At 37.9% G+C, this 23029-nt stretch overlaps 2 protein-coding genes across 2 annotated transcripts in view; one reads left to right on the top strand and one right to left on the bottom strand.

Moving 5' to 3' along the window:
* LOC140141199 (NADPH oxidase 2-like) overlaps positions 1-17980 on the top strand; it is a 48097-nt gene extending 30117 nt beyond the window's left edge. The window contains exons 10-14 of the mRNA XM_072163000.1: positions 7619-7737; positions 8378-8497; positions 12872-13064; positions 14828-14952; positions 15734-17980. Of these exons, the coding sequence (XP_072019101.1) occupies positions 7619-7737; positions 8378-8497; positions 12872-13064; positions 14828-14952; positions 15734-15860 (684 nt within the window). The 3' untranslated portion in view covers positions 15861-17980. The remainder of the gene's footprint in view (positions 1-7618; positions 7738-8377; positions 8498-12871; positions 13065-14827; positions 14953-15733) is intronic.
* Positions 306-3198, bottom strand: LOC140141616 (uncharacterized). Its single transcript, XM_072163528.1, has one exon. It carries the CDS (start codon positions 3196-3198, stop codon positions 322-324), a length of 2877 nt encoding a protein of 958 aa, XP_072019629.1. The 3' UTR covers positions 306-321.
* Positions 17981-23029: the final 5049 nt, after the last annotated feature.

Raw genomic sequence — 23029 nt, 5'->3', positions numbered from 1 at the left:
ACCAAGATATTTATAATGAAAATATTGACGACTTTTGTGTTAAAAATAGTCCAGCTCAGAAAGTTAAATATGCAGCTTTTTGACATTGTCACACATTGGGCTCTTCCAGTTGAAATCCATACCCCTCTGAAAGACATGACCTTAATCTCCCATACAGGGGGTGTAGATTTCAAATGGAGTCACCCAGTAACCCCATTTGAAATTCACACTCCCTGTGCAGGAGATTAAGGTCATGTCTTTCATAGGGGTGTATGGATTCTAACTGGAATAGCCCATTTCTTTGCCACATTGATCTCAAACATGTCTGTAAGATTTTGTCTTTTAATTTCCTCGCTCTGCAATTTTCCTCATTGGGATATTCTCTTCCTGTCCTCGGCGTTTACGACATGGACACTTTTCTTGGTCAAATATATACCCAGACAAGGTATACAGAAATGGATTGAGGGTGGAATTGATTGGCAGCACAATTGTTGCTATCCAGGCATAAGCCGTAGGGCTTACTTCAATCGCACCAGCCTGGACTAGAATTGATAGTATCCCGATTGGTACCCAACAAAAGAAGTCTGTGAGGACAAGAAGAGACATTTTTTTGGCCATTCGCTTTTCTTCCTTCACTGTTTCAGAGCGTCCAGAGGCTCTGCTTGTTTTTCTAGCAGTGACAAAAATTGCTGTGTAACAGAAACCTACAATCAGGAAACAGATAAGGTTAAGACCTGTAAACATGGCAATGGACAGGTACATGGACACTTCGCTTTTTTTGTATGTATTCTGGGATACTTCCTCTAAAATGGGGTAATAACCAGGATTACGTTCAATGGTGGTGCCAACATTACTTTCATTATAAAACTTTAATTGTGATATAGGAAGCCCAACACAAACCTCCGACACAGAATAAAGTCTTGAATTTAGTCCTGACAATACATAGCTGGTTACACTAAAACTTAATGCCACCAACCAGAGCATAGCCACTATTAAACGGGCTAATTTAGTGCCCAAGCGTCGACTTCCAAATGGGTATTTTATTCCCAGAAAACGATCTATGCTTATCAGTGTTATGAAGAAAGCTGAAGCCTCACTGGATAACACAGATAAGGCTCCTGCAAACCTACACAAAGCACCTTTTCGCCAGGATTCAGAATTTGATGGGAAAAAATCTTCATAATATGCATCTACTGAAAGCAAAATAATCAAGTACATGCACATTATGAGATCAGATATTGAGAGGTTTGTGATGAGAAGAAACTGGACTTTATTACTTTGCAGCCTATGCTTGAATCTAGTAAAAAGAGCTGATATATTTCCAAAAATGCCAAAGACACTCATCAACCACATAATAATGCGTAGGAAGTCAAAAGTCAGCATGCGCGCACACGTTAGAAATGGAGAAGATGCTTTATCACTGTAACACTGGACAGATGATGCATAACAACACGTTGCATTGCTAGTGACGTACAAGTTAACAGTTTCATTTAACCCTGAAAATACTTGGCTGTGTATCCACCACAGTGGGTTTTCTTTCAAGTTAACTGTTATTAAAGAGGTGCAGTTTGATAGCATTGGAATTTGATTCAATTTATTTTCAGAAAGGTTTAAATACCTTACATGAGTCAAGCTGAGAAAAATGTTTTCCGGAAGAAAATAGAGTTGGTTATGATTAAGATTCAGTTCTGTTAGCCTGGTTTGGTTTTGGAATGTGTCAGGGTGGAGACTGGATAGCTTATTATAAGATATCCACAGTAGTTGTAGGTTCCTCAATGATCCAAAAGTATTGGGTGCTATCTCATGTAATGTATTGTTATCCAGGGATAACACCTCAAGACTTGTCAGTCCTGCAAACACACCAGGCTGAAGCTCATGTAATGCATTGTTATCCAGGAATAACCATTCCAGACTTGTCAGTCCTGCAAACACACCAGGCTGTATCTCACGTAATGCATTGTTAGACAGGTTTAACTCCTTCAGACTTGTCAGTTCTGCAAACACACCAGGCTGTATCTCACGTAATGCATTGTTATCCAGGTATAACCTTTCCAGACTTGTCAGTCCTGCAAACACACCAGGCTGTATCTCACGTAATGCATTGTTAGACAGGTATAACCTTTCCAGACTTGTCAGTTCTGCAAACACACCAGGCTGTATCTCACGTAATGCATTGTTAGACAGGTATAACCTATTCAGACTTGTCAGTCCTGCAAACACACCAGGCTGTATCTCACGTAATGCATTGTTAGACAGGTATAACCTATTCAGACTTGTCAGTCCTGCAAACACACCAGGCTGTATCTCACGTAATGCATTGTTAGACAAGTCTAACTTATACAGACTTGGCAGTCCTGCAAACACACCAGGCTGTATCTCACGTAATGCATTGTTATCCAGGTTTAACCTATCCAGACTTGTCAGTCCTGCAAACACACCAGGCTGTATCTCACGTAATGCATTGTTATCCAGGTCTAACCATTCCAGACTTGTCAGTCCTGCAAACACACCAGGCTGTATCTCACGTAATGCATTGTTATCCAGATGTAACCACTCCAGACTTGTCAGTCCTTCAAACACACCAGGCTGTATCTCACGTAATGCATTGTTAGACAGGTCTAACCTATACAGACTTGGCAGTCCTGCAAACACACCAGGCTGTATCTCAAGTAATGCATTGTAATTCAGGTATAACGACTCCAGACTTGTCAGTCCTGCAAACACACCCAGCTGTATCTCACGTAATGCATTGTGATACAGGTCTAACATCTCCAGACTTGTCAGTCCTTCAAACACACCTGGCAGAATCTCACGTAATGCATTACGACTCAGATCCAATGTTCGTAACCTGCTACCAAAACTTACAAATGCCATTGGTTCAATACCATGCAAAGTACTGTTATCCCAGCAGAGATCAGTCACATTACCTGGTGGATACAAAATTTGAGTCTCAGATACGTGTCCATCTGTGCAGTTACTGATTATGGTGTCGGCATCATGCAAAGTACAGTTGCAATTAGATACGCATTCCATGTGACATTTTGTTTGATGTTCATAAAACCAAGATTCCTCACTGACACACTTGGTTGTCCCATTGTATTCCTGTCCATTCACAGTCATCTGTGTACTACATGAAAACAAAATCAAGTATAACACCATTGCTATTCCCATATAGCATAGGAGTATACCAGGAATCCTGCAATAAGCCAGTCTAGCCATGGTGATGTTGTCAGCTCCGTTTCAAATCACAAAATGATCATATAATCCTGATTACTTCATGTATTATAAAAGTAGAGGTTTTATATTTCACCAGTCAATTACTTGATTAACACAAAATGTACAACACTCATTGGACGGCTTTATGTATTAGATACACTGGTGTATATGAGCATAATCACCGACAGATCACTGGGCATGCGTGAGGCAGGGCAAGCTACCAGTATTATCTGATTTGATTGGATACACATTGGTGTATATCACCTACATGTATGGTTACCACAAGCAGAACACTGATGGGCAGAGCAAGCTACCAGTATTATCTGATTTGATTGGATACACATTGGTGTATATCACCTACATGTATGATTAACCACTAGCAGAACACTGGGGTGGAGCAAGCTACCAGTATTATCTGATTTGATTGGATACACATTGGTGTATATCACCTATATGTATGGGTAACCACTAGCAGAACACTGGGGGCGGGGCAAGCTACCAGTATTTTCTGATACACATTGGTTTATATCACGGTTAACCACTAGCAGAACACTGGTGGGCAGGGCCAGCTACCAGTATTGTCTGATTTGATTGGATACACATTGGTGTATATCACTTACATGTATGGGAAACCACTAGCAGAACACTGGGGGCAGGGCAAGCTATCAGTATTATCTGATTTGATTGGATACACACATTGGTGTATATCACCCATGTATATAGTTGATCACACTGGTATAGGACAACATAGGGGAGACCAGGGAGTGTTCACCCTATTTTTTTCCGACTAGCCCAGCGATGTCAATTTTAAGGTTAGAAGGGACCAGATTGGCCCTTGTGAAAGCCCTTTGTCTTTGCTACATACGACCCCAATCTCAGGACTGTAAGCCTGACAATAGCAGCATAGTAAAGCAACAAACACATTTGTGAAGTGGGGCAAGTTTGCCCATGCTGGGGCAGGTTTGCCCATATGGTGGGGTAAGCATCTTAACATGATTTATTTACAACTACGGGGGATTATGGTGTAGGTGCGGTGCAATAATTAAATAAATTTCATAATTTGAAGAGTCCCTGGACCTAGAGCCAATTACTACAATCATTTGTGGTTGATTTGTGGAAAAAATTAACAAAAAAATTACAATTTTGTATTTGTATTTTTGTGCTCTGGTCATTACGCTCCCTATGACTTGCAATTGAATATATGAATAAGAAACCCACCTAAGTCCATACTTTGGCCAAATTGAGTTAAGCATGGGAAATTGTTGCTATACATAGGCCTGTCATATGTATGAAAGAACAACTCAAATTCATCCTCTGTGTCTATTGAGCATGTGAAAAATAGCATGTATGAAAGAACCACCCACGTCCAGAATATGAGTCTTGTAACACATGTATTGAAATCCAGTATATAAAAGTCCACTTGTAACACATTCATTGCTGGAGAATGAATTTTAAAAAAAAAATGGGTTTAATCAATGAAAGTGTGTGGTTTATATTACATGGCAGTATGCTTATCAACATTATACATACATACCTGTGTGCTTTATTTTGTATTATCTTACTAGTGGTAATCTCATTCCAACATTGTTTTTGTATATGATTCAAAAAACCACCCAAGTCCAGCATTTAAAATGAACCCCCACGAAGTCCCTGAAATGCTAATCGTCATACCTAATACAGTTTAACCCACTGATTTGCATGTAAAACTTACCATATGATATTGACCAGGTAAATCTAACTGAAGGAATTAAAATGATATACAGGTTTTTTTTCTCAAAATCACTTCCCATGGACTTGGGTGGGTTTTAAATTCATGTATTCAATTGTCCGTATTATTTTCAGATTTTTTGGGGCAAGTCACTGGCATCTCTGTTTAATAATCTACTCTAAATTATCAGGGACCGTGTATAAAGGGACTGGAAACGGGATTATTGATAGCTATTGTCAAGCTATTGTTATCAGATTATCTTTCACGACCTTCGATTGTATGCGAGTTGCGCCCGATGTTTGAATTTTATTATTTACTCATGTTGCTCTACAAAATATCAAAAACACATCAAAGTATTCCAATATCTTTTTAAGTTATGACAAATTGTGTAAAATGTCTATCCTTTGTCGAAAATAATTTCTGTGAAGCATTGAGAATCATTTACATAGGATTTTGGAGACAAAATGTGATAATTTTGTGGAGATACATAATGCTAGAACAAACAAAATTATATTTTTTCTGGACTGTGTACACCGTACGCTTGGTATTCCTACTGATTTCGATACTGAAATAAGATGATGTTCTTTGAAGATTTATGTTGGCATTTCTAGAGTCTGTCATTATACTAGTAAACATGTAGGCTCATTTTGCAATGTACAAGACAAGCCAAGCGCAGTGTTGTAACTATGCTTGGATCCGTACTAGGGTCTATTGATCAACGTATTATTCATGCTTGCTCAACTGAGGATAATTTGTAAACCAGCAACTCGCATAGCACAATGGATGGAAGGCGTTTCCAGTCCCTCCATACAAGGTCCCTGAAATCAAAATGCCATAGTCTTTATGAGTACCCGCCTAACCATTTTTAGCTAGAATACATGATAATATAAACTGCCACAGACAGTCAACATTTTTAAAATGCATGGGTACATTTTCTCGGGAAAATTTTCTGGACACGGACGTGACATACATACATACCGGTACATACATACCTACATACACCCCTACATACATACATACATTAGGCATTTATAATGCGCCATTTCATATAGATCACAGCGCAACATGCAACAATGAAAAATACAATAATGCAAGTGTGAAACAAAATATATACAACAAAGATAGCAAAATGCATGAGAACATTATAACATGACACACACGGGCGCAGACATATTAGCATTATGGAATGTAACCCCAAGCACAGCGGGTGGTCTACCAATGTATTTGAACAGGAAGAATTCATCCTTTGACAGTGGCGTAGCGTGGGTCATCACATTGGGGTGGCACCGACCATGATGGGGGGGGCACCGGGTCTGATTGGGGGCCATTTTTTGGCAATTTTTCTATGTGATTTTTAGAAATTTTAGATCGATTAAACGTGCCCTGCACCCCCACCCCCAGATTTTGGCTGATTGGCCAATTTTCCCCCAGATATTCCAAATAAAATTGCGGGTTATTCCTGTCAACCAATCAAACTAAGCTTTATATCAGTAGAAAGAGTATTCTCTGAATATTCATATTACACTTATTTCACATTCATATTAAGGGATCCAAAATGAGCGTTTATTGCGTTTCGACAGTATTTTTTGTGGAACATGAGAGCACCTCAGACCTATCGAATTGCATTCTGAATCTGAAGCATGTCTTTCTGATATCAAATAATTTTCATTTTTCAAAATCACAATATAATACAAATTTTATGACAAATTATAAAAATTTGATATTTTTCACATTTTGATATATAACAGTCCTCAGAGTAAATTATATAAATCTAATGATATATTCTTAAAGTGTATGTAGCAGGGAGGAAAAGCCGACGGTCAATTGAAAATTTTGACCTTTCATATTGAAGATATGGATTTTTTTCCCAAAAAGACCTTATTTTTGTTTGGTGTTTTGGAAAAAAAAATCCATATCTTCAATACGAAAGGTCAAAATTTTAAATTGATCGTCGGCTTTTTATCCCACCTACATACACTTTAAGTATAAATCATCAGATTTATAAAGTTTACTTCAAGTACTGTTAAATATCAAAAATATCAATTTACAATGATTTGCCATAAAATGTGTATTAAATTGCTAATTTCAAAAATCAAAATTATTTGATATCAGAATGACATTCTTTGTATTCAGAATGCAATTCGATATGTCTGATGTGCTCTAATGTCCCAAAATAAATACTGTCCAAACGTTCATACCCCAGCCCTTAAGAGCAACGCAACAATTTCTTTCTATCTTTATTTGCCTTATACATGTTATATATGGGTGCCGTCATTTTGAACCATTTCAATGTGACAATTTTTGTCTCCCACAACAAGAATACCTGTCAAATTGTGCAGCGCTCATACAGAAGAAAGTCGTGGGCTATCATGGCTAATGCTGGTTTCATACTTTCTGCCACTTGCTGCTGAGCGGTGTGATGCTTCATCATGCCGCTTGTACTTTTCTGCAAGTGGCATGACTATGAAAGCCACTGTTGCCGCTAAGCACCCTCCAAAATCATATTTTGTTCTCATACGTCAGAGCAGCACCGCTCCGAGTTGACTTGGATTTAACTCCCAGCGGTGCTGCCGCTTGGGCAAAGTGATGGAGTGATTGATATATCGGCTTGCTGCTGGTCACTGAGTGCGCGCCCCCGAACTGATATACTAAATTTAAATCGATCAATGCCTTCTCACTTCTTAATTTTACTATTATTATCTCTTTTGTTTGTAGTGTCCAGAGGAAGACCATTTCAGTGTTCATATCCGGACTGTCGGAGACTGGACAAATGATTTAGCTAAAGCTATGGGATCCAATAAAGCCAGTCCTGTTGCACCTGAAAACCTCCCAAGGTAAGACATAAAAACAGGGTTGCTATTGAAAAGTCGTTAACCCCATGAGAACTACCTGCCGATTGGCCAAAAAGGAGTTTTCATTTTCAATTGGACCAATTAGCAACATTGTTAGAATAATTTCACCATGCAAAAAAATTGGGGTGAATTATTTGCAAAACTCCATTCTGATTGGTGATTAAAATGAAGACACCATGTAATTGACCAATCAGAGGCAATGTTAGATTGGCAGGTAGTGCTCGGGGGTTAAGCAATATCAGCATTAAATTCCTAAAGCCAATGGGACTGGGGGCATAGTGTCAAGGCCAGACTGCCTAGCCACCATCCATTGGTGCTATCTTCATGATCTTCCAGTCACTTGGTGTTATCAAGACTCGAACCCATTGATGACCTTGTGGTGAAAAGGCAAGTGTGCTATAGACCAAAAGAGGACTTCCCCATCTGGTCTATTAAAACATCCATACCTTGGTGACATCATAGACTCTCTTCAGAGTCTATGGTGACATAGAAAATGCAGGTTATATCACCATGCCATTAGCCTTAATGTAAAATTTTTAATGAATTTCTTCATAGAATGTGAATTAATCCCCCACTTATAAAAATTTACGATAAAAATTTCATTCATTTATTTCTATTACAGAGTTGCTGTAGATGGTCCACTTGGTACCGCTAGTATTGACATCTTCAAGTATCAAGCTGCTATATGTGTTGGTGCAGGCATAGGAGTCACTTCATTTGCATCCATTCTGAAATCAATTTGGTAAGTATTGAGGCCTTGCATGCTTGATGGCTCCAAACAAAGGATTTGAACCAGTGTCCTTCACCGTAATCATGGCGCAGTGTAGTCCATTCAATCAAATGTTGTCATCAACCTATTTGATCGTAGTGGATTTATTATGTGTGTGAAACAAACTGTCGCGGTAGATTGCAATCATGCTTGTGTTGCATGAATTTGAGAAGTCCACCATATTTGTGACCATCCTCCACAACTGAGCCCGGATGTCGCCAGTGCCACTATTGAGATGTGCTCCATTGAACTTAACAGTAAACAATAGGAAACAAAGGATTTATTGAATACTTTATTGATTTTTCACTACTTAAATGTCAAGTACTATAGACATGATATACATCATTTTAAAGCTAATTTCAAGCAGAATATTTTGGTTGAATATCTCAAAAATGATGATTGGCGACTTCAGGGCTCAGTTGTGCTGGATGGTCACATTTATGGTATGATATGTCGTATGCACAACCTCTATTGAAACAAGGTAAGTGAGGGCCAAGTGCAACAAAGGGCTATCTGCATTTTTGCCGATATTGAGGTTTTGGTACTAAAATAATCCTGAGAACACTGGGAATATTCTGGACTTAAGGCTATCTGATTTGAAATTTGTATTTAAATTGCATGCATTTCAAAATTAAGACTTTCTGAGCCTTATTGTGACGTGGCAGAAGTTTTTAAACCGTACAGGTCCTAAACAAAATATGATGCGTGCGCATACTGCCAGGCAATGACGTCAGAAGTCAACTCATCTGTATGATTGCTCCCCTGAGAGCCCAATGCCATATAAGGTATGTCCCATAGAGTTGTGGTCAAAATTTACATTTAATATTGTATTCTTTGGCTTGGATCCACTCTTTTTAGACTGCAATTTGCTCTTACTAGAGTGACACTCACTCACTTCAGAGTGAAATTTTCACTAAAAGTTTGACCCCTCATAAGCCCCTTTAAAGAGCGATTTTCACCCTTTTACACTAATTGGCCTATTCCATTTGAAATCTCCCACCCCTGTGGAAGATTTAACATGTTTAAGAAAAGTATTATGCAGACAGAGTATGTTTTTCATATGGAGTTCCATCCCCATTTAATCTGATGAGTTTATGACAAAATAATTTATATAATAATATTCTATTTCCTTCGAAGGTTGATACCAAATTTGATATCATTGTGAGCATAGGAACCGTTGTTTGGAAATTCGTGCAATTTTAAAAATGATATAGGGAGTTGTATCATGCGGTGGAGCTAGCGTGAGTGCCAAGAATTATGTCGCCTGGATAGGCTGGCAAGTTACACGCATCTGGGGAGAGGTCTAATTTCATTGTCATTAAAGGTTTACCCATGCATGTCAAAATGCAAATCAAATACCCCGCTCTTTTAATTGTGCGCAGGCAAGTGTACAATGATAAGGGTTGCTTGGGGCCACATAATAAGCTGATACCATGCATTGGCTTTTGCGTAGTCAATTCAGTAATTTGTCATTTTAAAATTGCATGAATTTCCAAACAACGGTTCCTATGCTCACGATGATTAAACTTTTGATATCAAATTTGGTATCAACCTTCGAAGGAAAGTGTATAGAAAATTATTATATAAATCATTTTGCAATAAACTCATCAGACTCTGATTAAATAGCTTTAACGGGTTAGGCCATTTTAAATCGACTTTCGAAAAGTTGTTTGATACATTCATTGATTTCTCAAAAAGTAAAAATCGCAGTTTAACAAATAACGGTTCAAATGAAAGCCATTATTGGGGGCTAATTGTTGTATCACTATGAAAGGCCTGACACCAATATAAACACTTATTTCGGTGACCCAAGTTCATGGTCATTTCTGCTCACGCACTTTTTTACAGATGGCCTAGAATTTCATATTTCGGTTTCAGCGATTGCCCGAAAAAGGTGGTATGTTTTTGAAAAGCGTTTCCGCTTGGAATGTAGATAGTTGTTGTTGCTATTACGGTTCGCGAATTTAATTTATGCACTTTTTAGCCGACAATTTTCAATGCATTTTACATAATAGAAATGTCGCTGGCATAAATACCGATATTTTTAACAGTATCGTTTTTTTAAATCAAAATACCATCCAAAAGAGTTCCCAATACTTTTATGAAACCGTAGATACCAAATCGGACTGCAGGTGATGAACAGATTTTGAACTAGAATTAAAAGAACCAGCGTAGGCCTTCTCAAAATGTACTTTTTAAAATATCGAGTTGTTTAATTTTGGACTGCTTTTTCCTTGTTTTTTATAACAAGAAAATGCTTTACATACCCCAAACTTCTCACATAGTCTTGGCTAAGTGTCCGTTACTGGTTAATATTATTAGAATTAAACGATTTTCATGATTAACTTACTTTTACCGCAATGTTTTCCTCGCAATGTTCAAATATATCCCCAAAATGGCGTTGCTTTCTGTCTCACATTAATGACAAGGTTATCCCAAGATGTGTGAGAGTTTCTGACACTATATTCACGGGTATTCTATAGCTATTCAAACATATACAAATTTGGCTGGTTTGCGATAAGCTATACCATTTTCACCCTGATGTGGTAGACTGGATCCTTCAGTTTTTCAACAACTACGCACGGTCATCGGGTTGTGCTGTTGGTGAATAAGGCAAAGTGACGGATTGTGGGTAAATAAAAGACGCCGTCATTAGAGGCCAGAAGGATTCAGGCTACTGATATGGCAGTGACATCAGCACTGTATGAATTTCATTACACTCCCTAGCGTTCGATCAAAGCGCTGGTGTACACTCAAGACGCCGCTTAAAGACACCGCATAGATGCCTTGAGCGAAACAGCTGCTTCAACGCGTTGACGTCACTGCCACATCGGGGTGAAAACTGGTATAGGTCAGGCTTCCTCAAATAGGTTTGTTGAAGCGCCACATGAAATAAAAGACTGAAAAGCGCCACTCAATGGCTGCGAAGCAGCTTTTCATGGTGCTTTAGCACGGCCGGGGAGTCAGAGGGTGCCCCCTGTGAAGTTAACGTGGTTTTTTTTTAAGTTGAGGTGCAAATGACGCCATTTGGTGCAATATTTTGCACTATTTTAGCCTGTCTTTACACGGAGAACATGGGAATTTATTTATTTATTTATTTATTTATTTATTTATTTATTTATTTATTTATTTATTTATTTATTTATTTATTTATTTATTTATTTATTTATTTATTTATTTATTTATTTATTTATTTATTTATTTATTTATTTATTTATTTATTTATTTATTTATTTATTTATTTATTTATTTATTTATTTATTTATTTATTTATTTATTTATTTATTTATTTATTTATTTATTTATTTTAAATCTAAACGGCGCCGCGCGCCACTCGGGAAGCCACGCTATTTGCGGACCCCTGGTATAGGTAATAGATGACTATGAAAACTTTCCGCATACCGAATATGGGTTTAGCCCATATTTAATTGCCTTTAGGCCCTATGATTTATTTTTAGAAAAGAAAGCCTAAGACTGGAGCCTAATCAATTGAGAACGGAATGGATTTTGTCACAGTAATATCAAAATTAATATCGTCCATAACAAGAAGGAATGCATCACGATTTTTTGATATCCAGCTATAGTATTTTAATTGATTTACACTGAACATGAAGCTATAATATCTCTACTATATAGCTTCATGCATGGACATTTGCAGACCGACCTTCTCCATGTAGCGAGTACCACATTAGATTGTGTTTACAAGAAATATATAATAAGCGCCACTTCCAAGAAATGTCCTATATGCCAGCAACTTTGATGATAATATATTATCTACAACATCACACCTGTTTTTCAAGAACTCTCTTTTATCTATTCACTTCAAAGAAAGGATTAGAATTATTATAATAGAATCCTGACCTGATGCAACGCATTTTCAATGAGTTGCTGAGGGACTAGAAATCTTTTATGGTCGAATGAACAACGTATGACCACTACACAGGTCAATGGCCTTATTGTGTTCTGGCGGGTTATTTAAAAGCACGGTCCCTGAATTTTTCCAGACAAGGAACAATAGGAACAAATTGCCTGGCAATGGGGTCACATATAATCCCAGTCTATAGTGTGATCAGAACATTATAGGCAGGTAATCATTATAGTATAATCAGTACGAAAAGTCCAATGCGATTTTTAATGTATTTTAAAAATTCAAAGAACCACTTTTAGCGGGAATTTTTGCAAGTTACACAGCTGAAGTTGTAAAATGGTTGAAATACTACAATATTACGGCGTAAACAAGAATATGTTTGTTTGGTCTTTGTTCCTACAGCCACATCCCTTAAATGTGGATGGAACTAGTGGTGACTTTTTAATTTGGCTGTGTTTATTTCATTTTTGTTCTTGCAGGCTGAAAAGTGTTAACAATGAAGCTGTCTCCAAACTGAAGAGAGTCTACTTCTTTTGGATTTGTCGCGACACTGATGCATTCGAATGGTTCTCAGAAATGCTAGAAGATATTGAGTCACACATGATAGAACAGGGAAGGGGCGACTTCCTGAAATATAACATTTACTTGACCAGGGGATGGACCCACAACCAGGTCAGTATGGTGGGGACCACTAGTTCGATAGTCGGGAGTGGGGGTTCTTGTTACAGGGGAAAGGTTTGGATTTGTTGTGACGCCGATGCATTCGAGTGGTTCTCTGAAATGCTAGAAGATATTGAGTCGCACATGATAGAACAGGGAAGGGGCGACTTCCTGAAATATAACATTTATTTGACCAGGGGATGGACCCACAACCAGGTTAGTGGGGGAGACCACTATTATATAGTCTGTATATCTACCATGAGTCACCAGCACTAGCTTTAAAGTTCAGCGTGTGCTGCTATGGCTCAGCGTAGTTTCTTGCATGTACATATGAGTATATACACACACCAAGTAATGAACGCTAAGCTACAAGGAAGACGCTGAACTTCAAAGCTAGTGCCGGTGACTCGAGGGAGATATACAGACGATAGTAGGAATTCCAATTGAATGAACACAGCTTTCAACATCTGTACTCAATCCAACCATGATTGTGTATCGCATATTTCAAACTACAACACGAACGCACGACCTTGAATACAATGCTAACCAATCTTGAGTGCGTTGGCATGGTTGGGTTCACTTCCGCGTTACTCATGCACAGTCGCACACGTTGGCGTACATCGCGCAGTGTACACAAAAAAATGTCATGCTATTGAAAGCTGCGTTCATTCAATTGGAATTCCTACTATAGTTGGATACCCGGGCGGGAATGGGGCTTGTTGTTACAGTGGAAAGGTACATATTAGAGGGATTGTGAGAAAATTTATTTTTTTTGATTTTTAACGAGCCATTATCTCATTTTGTTCATTTTATTGAAAAAATACCCCATGCAAAGTTGTATCACTTTTGAATAAAGTTATAGAGAGGGCGCTACCAGACAATTTTAAAGAATTTTGTCAAATTCATCTTCATTTTGAATAGAAATCAATACAATTGGCTATTCCATTTAAAATCCACACTACCCCTGTGGAAGATTTTGGAAATATCTGTCACAGAGGGAGTATAAATTTCAAATGGAATGAACACATTAGGCAGCACCATTTGAATTTCACACACCATCTGAGAAAGATTCAACTTGAATCTCCCACAGAAGGAGGGTGAGTTTCAAATAGAATTGATTGATGTCTTAATTCCATTTGAAATTCATACTCCTGTGGAAGATATTTCCAAAATCTTCCACAGGGGTAGTGTGACTTTCAAATGGAATAGCTATAGCCCAATAGAACCCTACAGAATATTGGTATATTTTTGAGTCTTTGAGAATTATTTGGTATATTAATATAATCCGTAACTAAACCAAAAGCCACAAAAAGCTACACATTACGTTTCACTACCTGGAGAGAATTGATCAAAAATTGAATTCCCTCCTGAGGTTTGTATCTGTCAATGAGTTGACCAGATCACAAGGATGTCATTATAGCTAGAGGCAGTATATAACACAAGCTAACACAAATGGGTCAATGAGTTACATAAAAATGACCTTGTGTGGTATTTGGTTCCAGGAAGTGAGTTTTGCCTGAAGCAATTTGTGGTTAAATGTTGATCCCTCACTACAAGAGTTATTACCGTCGATTTGGTTGAAAAAGGAGGTGAGACATGATCAAATCTCTCCAGGCAACAAAGCGCAATGCACAGTAGCAATCCACTGCAAGTGCAAGTAAGTATTCCATATGTGATTCTCAGGAATCAACAACCAGCTGAGGTGATGATTAGACATTATATCGCTCACTTCACACCCATGAATAAGCTTTTTTTATTTCCGCATTAAATTTCAGGCCAAAAATTTGTATTTGCATGGAGCATCGGTGAAGGACACTATCACAGGCTTACAACAGAAGACACAATATGGCCGCCCTCAATGGGATACGATATTCACACAAATCGGCAAGGATCACCCTGGGTGAGTCACATCATAGGTTAACTCTCAATCTCCACGTTTTTTTTCAATGCAGCAGTGGCGTAACCAGGGTTGGTAGCGCCCGGGGCAAGAAACAAAATTGGTGCCCCTACCCCACCCCCACCCGAGAATATCTTAGATGTGGGCAGGGACATAAGGATACATAATGGCACCCCATCCTCAATTCTTGAAACAATTGTAGACAAATAAGGCCTACCACTAATTAATTTTGGTTACTAGAAGTTGAATATCGATCTTAATATGTTTTTTCAATTTATTTTGAGGCTGAGATGTGTGCGAAGCGCTCGAAAATTTTGACTTTCATCGTTTGGAGGGGCGCAGAATCAATGCTGAATTGGTCAATTTGGCGTCCCCCTAAGGGTGGCGCCCGGGGCACGTTGCCCTCTCCCCCTAGTTACGCCACTGAAACTCAGAAATCAAGTCAGAATTTGTTTATACTGCAGGCAAACATAAATAAAACAAATATTTTGAAATTATAAATCAAAATATCAAAATCTGAAATTTGTCAGAGATAAAATGGAAACAGCAAAGAGTAAAGTGTTATTAAAATGACTAAATATGGGACAACAAATTTACAAATGGGGGACAAACATTTGGCTCAGCCCCAAACCCCCCCCCCCCCACCCACCCACAAAAATCATGGCTACGCCACTGCAGCAACTGACCTGACTTTTCACAATCCTTAGTACAGATAAGCTTAATACCACATTATTTCTAAGCATATTCTTATTTTGGTATATTCTTTTTTTTTTAAATTCTGTAGGACAAGTGTTGGTGTTTTCTTCTGTGGACCTGAACAACTGTCCAACGTTTTGGAAAAGAAGTCCAATGAACACTCCAACATCAGTGGAAATGGAGCCAAATTCTTCTTCAACAAAGAGAACTTTTAGAAAATGAACTCATGAAATACAAGAATGGGAAAATGTGGACAATTTCGCTGAGTATTCCACAGAGCTGCGAGTTTCAAGTAGAGTACACAATTGGGTAACTTCCATTTGAAATACTCACTCCATTTGTGGAAGATATGGGTAAAATAATATACAGAGGGAGTATGGGTTTCAAAATAACTAAACCTAGCCAATTCCAATTGAAAAACATTCTCCTTCTGAAAGGCCCATTCAGTGATCCCCAAAAATGTTTAAAAATAGTGTCATTAGGTATTTTAAAAAAAACTAGGAAAACAGCAGTATTGACAAAGTTGAAGCCCCATTCATATGCATTTCTCTACCGAAGTAGAGATATTACATGTAAAATGTCCTATTTTGTCTTTTTATGTATTAAATACTTGGCTTTTGGCTTAACCACTAGCAGGATATGTTAGCACATCTATGCTAGTGCTAAAGGTGCAAAAAAACCTGAATTTTGATGATTTTCCGAATGACCAAATCTTTAGATAGGCCTTTAAATCTTCCACATGGGTATAGCATATTTTAAACGGAATAAAAGTTACACATTTCAGAAATATCAACAAAATATGAACTTTAAGGTAATTCATATATCTTTTAGATCATGCACACCCCCTGCTGGATTTGCACAATTTCTTATGCTTGGGCATAAGCCCACCTTAATTAAATCCTGAGTCTCAAAGCTTGTGAAAAATTAAAAACCTTAAATGCAGAATGCATTTTTTTAATTATTTTTTTATGTATCAGTACAGGCTTTGGGACAAGCATTTTGTGCAGAAAGTATCCAATGTCTGTTGCAAATGTTGGATTAATAAAATCACTGCTTGAAAATAATTCTTCTCTGTGTTGAAAACTTCAAAACTTGTTTTATTTTCGCCTTTTTGTTAATAAGCTTTAAAAAATGAATTTCTTGATTTTCAAAGAGGACTACACCCACAATTTTACAAACGTGTGTGGCAGCTTTGAGACTCAGGATTTAAGGAGTATTTTGTGATCTTACCATCCTCTTTTTATTTTTATGACTTTTTATTTCCAAAATTTCAGTTGATTCCGATTTTGCGTTTGCCAGTTATGCATGATGATGTGCATTACACTGCTCCATAGGCATGTGTGTTGTAATTTCATTCTGATGTACCAGAACGTAATTCAAATTAAAAATTTTATGATATTTTTGCTAAATGAATTAATCAGCAAGAAAATTTTTGTACATAAACATTATGTAGCCATAGCTTTCCTGTAGTATAAAAATCTTAACTTTATTTTGAAAAAAGTGGGGGATGAGGCTGTGGATCATGAAATGCCCCTTTAATGAAGATGGCCTAAAGAAGTAAGATTAGCCTCTCTTGACAGTGGGGGTGAGGCTGTGGATCACGAAATGGCCCTTTAATGAAGATGGCCTAAAGAAATAAGATTAGCCTCTCTTGACAGTGGGGGTGAGGCTGTGGATCACGAAATGGCCCTTTAATGAAGATGGCCTAAAGAAATAAGATTAGTCTCTCTTGGCAAAACAACACAGTAGAGTTTCTACTCCATTCCAGAAAAATACTGCACTAATTTTTGGGAATTAAAAAATAATATCAAGTTCTGTCAAATGAAACCTATAGCTCAATCCTAAATATATTGATGAGTTTAGCCCACTTCCTATCATCTCTTTTTAACCAGAGTAATCAGAGGGGGGGACTCAAGTTTGGTCTTGGTAGGGGTATGCCGTTGAGAATTTTAAAGTGTACCCATCAATGTTCCAATTTTTGAAGAAATTTGGACGCACTGATATACCAAAAGTCAAAATTTTCAGCCAAATTTTACCCAAATTGTCTTAGGCAAAATTGGGCTATTTTCAGAAAAAATTGAGATGAGAAAATTAAAATAAAAAGGACTCATCCACAAACCAAAATTGGCCTAGAATAAGGGGTCATCGATATACTAAAATGCAGAAAATGCTACTCATGTTTGCGGCATGTCCCTCTATGGTCATTTGTACTGAGTACACCCTTGGAGTAATCCAGCATGTATTCAAAGTTTAGCCCACTTCCAGGCCATCAGTATTGAAAGCGGGCCTGGTCCTGATTGTTCCAGACTAAGGGGCTGTGCAATAATTGTGAGCCCTGGGGAGGGTAAAATTGGGGGGCAAGAAATTTTAGCGAGCCGAAGGGGGGGCAAGCAATTTTGGCAAGCCAAGAGGGGGGACAAGCGATTTTTTGGCACACATGCATGGGCGCCTTTTAATAAAACGCTCTAAAAGGCTTAGGAAAACAGAAGGGCCTACAGAAACGCTTAAATATGCAAATTTTCCTGCTCGCTACGCTCGAAACATACATCTAGACAATTTAAGGTTTGCAAATTGGGATCCCAAAAATTTGGCATGTTCAAGGGGGGGGCAAAGAATTTTTGGCGGGCCGAGGGGGGGGGGGCAAGCGATTTGTGGCGAGCCATTTGGAAATTTTACCCCCCGGGGCTCATAATTATTACACAGCCCCTAAAATCAAGGGGGTGGGCATGTGTGTGGAGTGGGTGTGTGGGTGTGAACATGCCATAATTCAAAAGTTTTTGATATGGAAAAATATAATTATATACGTATCCAGGATACGTATTATTACTTTGTATACTGCACTATAAGAAAATTTCTATTATTTTGTACTTCCAAAACGCTACTCAGTTTTATACACAGGTATGTAAATATTATACTACATTTACAAGGTTCAATAAAGTAATAATATGTGATTTGCATAAAGAATAGATTCCTATTTTTGTTTTCATTGATCACATTGTCCCCTTTTCATTTCGAGCTAAACAACTGGGACTGGGATATATAATAAGACAAATAGTGATATGCACACAGTTTCAGTGGCGGCGTAGCCAGGATTTCGGAACCGGAGGGGCACAACTTGTAAATGTACCGACAGAAATATTTTTTACCAACGGATGTTTAGAATTGTAGACCCAATTGGTTTTTTTGGTCGTCACTGCACAGTTCACACTTCCCTGATTCAATCATACATGGGCAGGGCAGGGATGTTCTCACAAAAGTAACTTTATTTTTCTGGAAAATAGCAGTTTTACTTATAAAAATTATACATAAACTGAATAAGAATGAGAATAAAAGATAGGATTTTGTCTTTTGCCTATCTTATATTGTTTCATAATGCACATCTATAATGATTGGGCTGGCAGGTATAACAAATTTCAGCGTTTTAGCTGATTTCAGCATTTTTGTTTTGAGTGTTTTCCAGCCTATTTCTGAATCAAATTTACAGAAAATGGCAACAAAACATGGTTTTCAGTGTTTTTTAGACCAGTTTTCATGCCTGAATTATGTTTATTTGTAGTGCTGGTACCCATTTGTCAAAATATTGGCCCGCCCATCCATTATGATGCGATATTGGATAGGCAAAAGACAAAATTTTATCTTTTATTCTCAAATTTTAACGTATTGGGGGAGTATTTACAGCAGAGTCAACCAACCATCTCTCAACATGTTATATGGATCACCCTATATTTATAGGTTAATGAACGCGTATTACTTAGTTTTACTTGTTGGGAGATAAATTAGACAAAATAATGCACGCACGCTGATGTTGATGTGTCTAATGCACGAGCCCCGAAGGTAGTACGCGGAGTGCACAATATGCACAATCAGTGCATGTTTTGTATTTTTCTAACGCTTGCTCTGATTGGTTCTCGTTATCAAAGAGTGTATGAATGTATAATGTATGTGATTATGTGCGCACAGGGCAGGTGCTCAAGGAGTCTGCAACAGTGGTGTAGCGTGGGTCATCATATTTGGGGGCACTGACCATGAATTTGGGGGACACTGGGTCGTATGGGGGGGGGCACTTTCCTATGGGATTTTCTAAATTTTGCAATCAATGTGTCCCTATGTGATAGAACATAACCTTTGTCTCTATTAAGTCACAATATTTTTTGCTAATTCATAGCATGAAGCATATTGTAAAAATGTAACATACATGTCTTTAAATATGTTATATGTGAGCAACCAAAGTGTCATTGCTTGTTGAAGCTATTTGTTGTGTGATAGTCAGGGGCGTAGGCAGCTTTCTTGGTCAGGAGCAAAATAAAATTTCGGGGACACAGACGAAAACACATTGCAGTTGCATCATACAAAATATTATACCGGTTTGGTTTTTAGAGACTTTATTGGGACGATGTGCGCGTTTTTTGTATTTTGCACTATTTTTGCCCATGATTGGGATGAAAAGGGCTTTATTGTGACAAATTGTTGTATTTTACACTATTTTTGCCATGATCGGGGTCGGAATTTTGGTGGAAAAGGGCGCTCCCTTGCCCCTTTTCTTTTCCTTTGCCTTCCAGATTTTCTCTTTCATTTTTTGTCAGAGGGGCACTTTTTTCTTTCATTTTTTGTCAGGGGGGGGCACTCTGCCCCCCTTGCCACCCCACTGGCTACGCTACTGGTGATAGTATAATTATGTAGTAATAAAATCAATATACATATTGTTGAAAATGGTGAAACTTAACAATATGACTAAAATATTAAGTTAGACTGAAAAAGTAGACATATTAGAAATAAATACATACTTAAAGATATTTATTTTAGCTTGATAAAACCAATTTTTACTCACTGTAGTAAATATTTCGTCCTTCTCAAAAAGTAGACCTAAAATATGGTGTCATTTTCAGATATGTTATGCAGAATTTTGTTTTATATATGTGACGTGTCATGTCAAAAGGAGACACTTTTGGGCAGGATCGTAAATGGAGAAATAGCCAAAAATCTGCCGGGGTGAATTTTTCACAATTTGGGTTTGTTGCTTGAATTTGTGATGTTATTAATGTTAAAAATATTGTCTGATAGTTTCAGACCGAATATAACTGGCATCTTGTATTTTTTGAGACATTTTTCAAGGTAATTCCTACTCTCAACATTGTCAATAATATTTTTAAAGGCCCGATATCTCAATTTCCAATTTTATAATACCATAACTTACGAATTCAACATCTTCGCTTAGGAATGTCCGATTTCATTGGAGAAAACGGCGTTGTGGAGCAAAATATCTCTTTATTTAAGATATGTAAAAACCTTAAAATTGATAACCTGCCCAAAAGTGTCTCCTTTTGACATGACATGTCACATATATTTTAAAGTAAGACGTAACTCGACTTATAGCCTAAAACGTGACCCCTGTTTTGCACGTAAAGTCTATGGAAAGCTATTTGGTGGCATGTACCCTTAAGAGGAGTTCCATACTAATGTTCCAAAATACACTGGGTAGTTCAAAGTGCTAGGCCTATATGGCGTTCTTAATTGTTCTAGGGTATTCCATGGTGTTTATGGGTGTTCCAAAGTTGCAAGTTCCAAAGTGTTCCCAGTTGTTTCCAGTCAGATTTCCATGGTGTTCCAGATTGTACGGTAGGTCTAATATATGATGGGGTGCTATGCTGCAAAAAGTGCTCCATTTACGATGTTAACGGTTTAGTGTTTGGGATATTCTGAAGCTTTCCAGGATGTTCTAGTGGTGTTCTGAAGTACAGAGGTCCAAAGTAAAAACTGTAAAAGTTGGGTCCAAAGTACTAGTAGGCCTATATAGTTTGTGTGTTCCGAAGTGTTCCTGGGACTTATGGGTGTTCCAAGGTGTTTCAAACAGTGCCGAACGTTCCAAGGTGTTTCTGGGCGTTCCGGAGTGTTCCAATAGGTCTACTCACAACTACACCACAAGACACAGCCTGAGAAATATTCTGAAATCTTATGTTTCAGATCATTAAGCAGCGTCTCCTCCTCAGCATTTTGACCGTGACAAAATCGATTGAAAAATGAGTTGGTGCTGGCAAAAACGACATGCAAAAAAAAAAAGAAAAAAAAAAGGGGGGGACGGTGTGGGAGGGAGCAAGTTTGACCTTCATTTTCTACAGGGGGGGCCGGCCAAGATTGGCTCAATTTTGACGTTGTCATTGGTTTTACACGTAAACACAAAAATGTCTCAAATTATTCCAAAACTGTACGTATGTTATTAAGCAATATTTTATCAGTCTAAATACGTTGAGGTTCGCCAGTGAACCTCATTGTAAGGAATGCTGGACGGTTCGCACCCTTTCAATTTCGGACCCGTGCACTTTCGCCCCCTTTCTATTTCGCACCCGTGCACTTTCGCCCCCTTTTTATACCGCGTGTATTGTGCTGCTGTTGATTGATGCACGATCGATTGCTTGAACTCCCGGCGGTGCGGTGTAGTATGTTTATAGTGGGGCCGTCGGGCATGCACTTATTAAGTCATGATAAACCCGGGAAGGAAGGAAAGAAAGGATATTTTAAATAACAAAATAGAGGAACGATTTTTTTTTTCTCAGTATATATTACAGGCCAGATATTTTAGCAGCAGGCTTACCCAAAATAATGAAATAATTAGAATTCAATGATAAAAATAGTAATAAAAATATATAGTAATAATAAAAAATTTATATTTAATATGTATAAAAACAGGGAAAATTTGTTCAACTGACGACCAAAGGATGGATCCAAAAGGATACAAGTGTCAACAAGCAGTGGATTAAATTTAAAAAAATGAAAGTATGACACAACATCCAATGGGGGAGTAACACAAAACAGATAAACGAAGTTAATTTAATAATATGTAACAACTATCTTTAGCCGATTTGTGTTGTTCACATTTTTGTGTATAGGGGAGAGCGGGGAGTGTTTGCCCTAGGGGCAGGTTCGCCCACCCCTTGTTTCTCAGCACTACGGCTATCGGGGGATTTGGTGATGGCAAAATTAGGTGACATCTAGTCATTATAAACTTCTCATATTAGCTACGCGACATATAGGGACGTGTTCATCGAACTGCAGCCAAAACAAAAAAATTACACCAAAACGTAATTTTTTCTTGCATTAATAATGTTGTATTATCATTGATACATAAATACAGATGGTTTTAATGGAAATCTGTATTTGGAACATATGGGATTTGTTAAAGATTTAATGCAGTTATAAACTCCTTATTTGATTTGTTTTTTGCATACCCTGAAGGAAATATACAAAAATGTGCACAAGGGGCACGTTCGCCCTTTTGAGGATGGGGCATGTTCGCCCTATATCTTCCCCGGGCGGACTTACCCCAAACTGCAGGGCGGACCTGCCCCATCAGTGTATTATGCAACATATTGATAATTATACCATTAAA

The sequence above is a fragment of the Amphiura filiformis genome, chromosome 19 (assembly GCF_039555335.1).
Source record: "Amphiura filiformis chromosome 19, Afil_fr2py, whole genome shotgun sequence".
NCBI classification, from domain to species: domain Eukaryota; kingdom Metazoa; phylum Echinodermata; class Ophiuroidea; order Amphilepidida; family Amphiuridae; genus Amphiura; species Amphiura filiformis.
The sequence above is the reverse complement of the archived record's forward strand: the minus strand, read 5'-3'. Positions and strand labels throughout refer to the sequence as shown.

What these genes read in the sequence shown, in the direction of transcription:
- LOC140141616 (XM_072163528.1), bottom strand. Translation starts at nt 3,198, where the DNA reads ATGGCTAGACTGGCTTATTGCAGGATTCCTGGTATACTCCTATGCTAT.